Here is a 5,104-nt window from a genome sequence, read left to right on the forward strand (position 1 = left end):
CCTGCCCCCCCCCCCCGAATATAACACCGTTTGCGGCGCGGGACGGTTAACGGGTGGCGCGGGCCGGATAAAATCCATTTTGCGTAATCCGTCATGTCCGCATTTATCCGTCATTAATTCAGCTGCGATTTTAATTGACAGAACAGCTACTACGCCCGCTCGCCCGCGGCTTGCACAGTGTTTATATTATCGATTTTGCAGTATGTACGTCCACCAACCACTGACCAGGCGATGAGCGCGGCTCACTCGCGTCTACTCGCGATTGATGCAATGATAACTGTGTCTGTCTGCGTCGATAAACCGGAGAATGCGGATCGTTAAAGCGAGGCAGGCGGGATTGTGTACGAAATTTCCGAAAATTCGGGCAGCATCAGATTGTAATATAATCGCGCCGAAACAATACGCGAGCGACTCAAATTTTCATTTTAAATTGCCGTAGTAACGACTTTTCGGATCTCGCGGAAGCGTTTCCTCAACATTTTTCCCCGGTACCTGCGGTCCTTACACCTACTTTTGTGTAAACGGCTCTGGCTTTCGAACACGCAATTTTTATTTAACCAGATATTTTGCGCAGAAAAACTCGCGCATTCGGAGACTGATGAAAGATTTCGAAAATTTTGAGAAGGAATTTTGTCATAAATGCACCTCTGCAAATAGATCCTCTCTCGAGAATCTAATAGATTCTTTTTGTAAACCCGGGGTATTAGGGAAAATACTGTTAATCCCGTTGATCGCCATCGAACGCAGAGCGAATTACCTTCGTTATTATATCGCCGCGGGGGATTTTATGATATTTTCCTCCGGTATATAATGGCGGTTTAATCAACACAATATCGCGCGTGCACATATACAGGGCGGTTCAAGCACTTGATACGAAACGATCGATCAGCTGCCGCGTACTCCTTTCGATTCGGAAAGTAATACGAGGGCGACGAGTTGGAAGATCGCCCGCGCCTGTTACACGGGACACGCATTTTTCAAATCTAGCCCCATTTCGTCAAATAAACGACGGATCACGCGATTCATCGAGTTTCATTCTTTCTCCGCTCCGGGAAAAAAACAAGACGGCAACCCATTTTGGGGCCCACAATTAGTAATCGAGTTATTTGGATTGAATCGCAGGGGAGTGAGACAGCCTATGTTTCTCTCTCACTCGCGGGAATTTGACGAACCCTTATGGCCAGTCTCTGATTACAGGGTCTCCAGTGCACGACAATCCTTTCGCATTAGCGAATTCGTGTCCGTAAGCGCGCGAGCGACGGTCAAAATATCGGGAGAACGACGGGGATAATTTTTGAATCCGCGCGTTCGGTGCGATCTCCGCGCGCTTATCCCGATCTGCCGAAGTTCCCGAACTCCCGGGGGGATCGTCGGGCGCACCGGGGGCTTCTCTATCGCAATTGAAGCCTCCTTTCAGATTTTCAATAACGCACTTCTCGCGTTAAAGTTGACGGCGCTAAAAAATTCAAGCCTTATTCGCCGCGTTTAATCCGTCTCATCGGTCTCGGCGGCCGGAGGGTTAATGCCGCTCTCAAAAGCGCCGCATTAAATGTTTATTGTCCGTCTACTCAAAGGCCACTTCGTCTAGTCGTACGGCTAGTTTCACGAGGTTAACCTAGCGGGAAGCCAGCGACGGCACCGCAGAGAGGGTAGGCTAAAACCGGAGTCTAGTTTCGTTCGGTAGCCGGCAGCCGCCGGTCCCGGCAAGTGCCCATCCCTTCTGAATATTTTAGGAGGTACGCGCGCGTGTATCCCACCTCACTCCACGCCACGTTATATCGAAGCCTCCGGTGGACCCGGGGCGTGGTGTACATTCCAGGATACGGATACCCCCCCGCGATTAAATTCGCATGTACGTCTGGGAAAACTGTGACTCGGGAAAAGTCTAGGGAGCAAACGCACGCAGCGACAAAGGGAAAACTGTATCGCCAAGTGTTCACGAATTCGCGGATTTCCTCGCGACGTCCCGAGAAAATTTCGACCCTACGTTGAACCTTTAATTCTATTATACAGTAGGACCTAAGACAGTAAAAGGGGTCGAACTGCTAGCACGAAATTTACTCCTACTTTAAAACTGATAGCGTCGGAAATTTCCACTTTCGCCAATTTAGCATTTTAAGTAGGAGCTAAAGTGAACGTTTAGAATTAAAGATTCAAGGGAGGAGTAAAAAAGTATAATGTCATCAAAGTACGTTGGCCTATGTAGGCGTATAGATCAGCTAAGTAGGTGTAAATTATCCTTAAAAGTCTCAAAATAGTACCAAAATTTCGACTCGGGGTCTGCCCGGAAAATTCAGCAAGAGGGCACCTTCGTGCCGAGGCTGGTCTTTAGCGACCAACGAGATCTCGGAGGTACGTTTTGCAATTCGCTCAAATTCCCCTTCGTGCCGCCCCCCCCCCCCCCCACGGGCTCGTCGTTCCAGAATGCGCGATTATTTCGGAATCGAGTTCTTTCCCGATGATTTAAAGTGGATTCTACAATCGTAATCCCATTCGCTTTGTAGTCCGGGATTTTTACGCCCGCTTTTGTTGTCACTACGCGCCGTTGTACGGCGGTACAATGTCGTTTCTCGTTTCTAAAATCGGGATTCCGCGAATTGAGACGGGGATGCTTACATCGATTTATCCGGTAAATCGTGCTCGGCGGCCAGTCGCAGATCTTCCAGTGCGAGATGGTATTCTTTGAGGGCCATAAAGATCTCGGCTCTTCCCAACAGCGCCAGGGGCAACGACAGACCCTGATCAACCGTCTTGTTTCGACCTGAGACAGATATTGTCGATACCGTATGATTTGGGAAAATATTGCTGCCCGGCCTTCGAGACCCGCTCGCTCATCGATTACCTACCGCTCGCCAACAATTTATCGACACAAAGCGAATGAAGCCATGAAAACGCGAGGGTCTTTCGAACAATTGACGTATGTTGCTAGAATGCGGGTAAGTAAGATTTAAGTATTTATCCCACTTGTTGTGCGGATTTGGCGCGACGCCAGAGCATACGTGATCAACTCGTCGACGTACATTTCAGAGACCTACGCGCGCATTACAAATTCATAGAAATATTAAAATTCATTTGATACGAAAATAAAAGATCGACCGGGCCACGTATATGTAACGTAGCATACGCCAACAAATAGCCTTTGATTCCCCCGCACAAATCACTGTTTTAATATAAATCTAAATTAATTAGCAATTAATAATTAAATCAGATAAATAACCATTATATTATATTTGTAGTAAATAATGATTATGTACGATTTAATTAAACATTTGTAGCGTCGCGTCCTAATTATTGCAACAATGTAAGTGTATTATATTTATATCAGCACAAAACTAAGCATAAATTCACCGCTCGTTAGTTAGCGATCCGCCTTAATCCCGCCAATCTAGCGCGTTTATTATAGATAACAATAAATTATCTATAATAAACGGTGAAACGTCAATTATCCGGACGAGTTGTGCGACGGCGATGTATTTATCTATGCACAACTTTTCCATAGAGAAAAATGTACGCGATACTGAAGGTATAAGCGACGTAACAGTTGGCGTAAATAACAATCTGTTGGGTAGAAACAAATGAAAAATTTCTCCGTCGAAATAAACCTCGCTTCCACCGCATTTGTAGTGACCTGGTTGAGGTGCGCGCAGGACAGCCTGACTGAACAGTAAAAGGGCCCTGTCGTGTTCGCCGACGGCGGCGAGCTGGTATCCTTCGAGTCGCCTGCGTCTCGAGATCCCCGCATCCTTATCCCTGAAAAGGGGCTTCACCTTTGCGAGCGTGTCGGCCACGACGTCTTTTACTTTCGCGTCGGCGAAGACCGCCCTCGCCCGTCCCTCGTCGTCATCGATCCGGCCGAATACCCCCGACGTCCAGGTATCGCCCGCGGTTTGCATCACGTGCCCGCTGAAATCGTGGAAGAATCCCTTCCCGCCGGAGCGGAGCGTCTCCGACGAGCAGAGGGTCCTGTAAAATTCATCCTGATCCTGCATTCTTGCGCACGGGGAGGACGCCCGGCGTGCCGTGTCTCGCGGAGCGGCTCTTTGTGCGCCGCGCTCTTCCTTCTCCCTCCCCCCCCGAGACCCGCCCGCGCTCCGTTAACGAGATCCTGTGTATGCGAGCGAATCGCCTTTAGACGGCCGCTGAAATACGGCCCGTCCGTTTTTATATCGCAGATTAGCGTACCCACTTAGTTCGTTACGATTGCGTCGCTTACATAAGTCCACTTCCCGGTCTCCCCCGTTCCGCCTCGTTTTATTTTTCAGGCACCCCGTTTTATATATTTTCTGCTACTTATTACCTCCTCCGGCCTGTCCTTTTTTGTAGACGTCCCTTTAGTACGCGCCGGGGAACAAGTTATCTTTTAAGATTTTTATCTTAATTTACCTCTCAGTTATTACGCTCTTATTCGGTATATCCCAGTTTTCTTAATACTTTCAGCTAATTATGTTTTGATTAAATCTCCTCGTATATTTCTACTTTTGCGAGAGATGAATTTCCCTGGAATACAATCAATTCCCTCCTCCTGTCTCTCTGCTTCTTTACGCGGCGAAGTTGTCGATGTACCGACTAGAAGTCCGCCTCGTTACTCTCGATGTTGCACCGTTTCCCTTCGACCGATCCTTCTGAATATTACAGGAGCTAGGGTGTTTCGGTATTTTGTATCCGCCGTCGAACTCTCGGGATTAGGAAAATACCAGCAGCTGTTGGATGATTCGCTGGGAGCAACAAGCGGAATATATACTCGTATATAAGGCGCTCGGTGTAGGTGTTCCGTTGGCGAAAATGTCGTTAGATCCGCGCGTGATAATTTTGTACAGGCTGATTTCGGGCCGAAAGGTAACGCTAGAAGCGCGCGGGTCCGAAAAAAGTCATTCCGCCGCACTGAATCATAAAAGGCCGAGGACCGGACGCGCGGGCAGATTCCTATTCTCTCGTCTCGAGTCCGTGGAATTAAACGACTCTATTCGCCCGTGAGAAATAGCCACTCGGGGATTCTCTATCAAGAAGCAGCGAGACCCGAATTTAAAAGGACTTCCTCCTTCGCCGGGCGAGTCCTCCTTCGCAAATTGGTTGGCTGCTGGAATATCGGATGAACACCGTATTC

The 5,104-nt window shown here is 48.4% G+C and overlaps 1 protein-coding gene across 1 annotated transcript in view; it reads right to left on the reverse strand.

Annotated features, from left to right (window-relative positions):
* The window catches only part of LOC105560717 (SET and MYND domain-containing protein 4), a 40,418-nt gene extending 36,429 nt beyond the window's left edge, over positions 1-3,989 (reverse strand). Inside the window, exons 1-2 of the mRNA XM_012010070.1 lie at positions 3,629-3,989; positions 2,617-2,761 (exon numbers count right to left, since the gene is read on the reverse strand). Coding sequence (XP_011865460.1) covers positions 2,617-2,761; positions 3,629-3,989 — 506 coding nt within the window. The remainder of the gene's footprint in view (positions 1-2,616; positions 2,762-3,628) is intronic.
* Between the last annotated feature and the right edge of the window lie 1,115 nt (positions 3,990-5,104).

The sequence above is a fragment of the Vollenhovia emeryi genome, unplaced genomic scaffold (genome assembly GCF_000949405.1).
Source record: "Vollenhovia emeryi isolate VEMERY1.0 unplaced genomic scaffold, V.emery_V1.0 DF939224.1, whole genome shotgun sequence".
In the NCBI taxonomy this organism is placed as follows: domain Eukaryota; kingdom Metazoa; phylum Arthropoda; class Insecta; order Hymenoptera; family Formicidae; genus Vollenhovia; species Vollenhovia emeryi.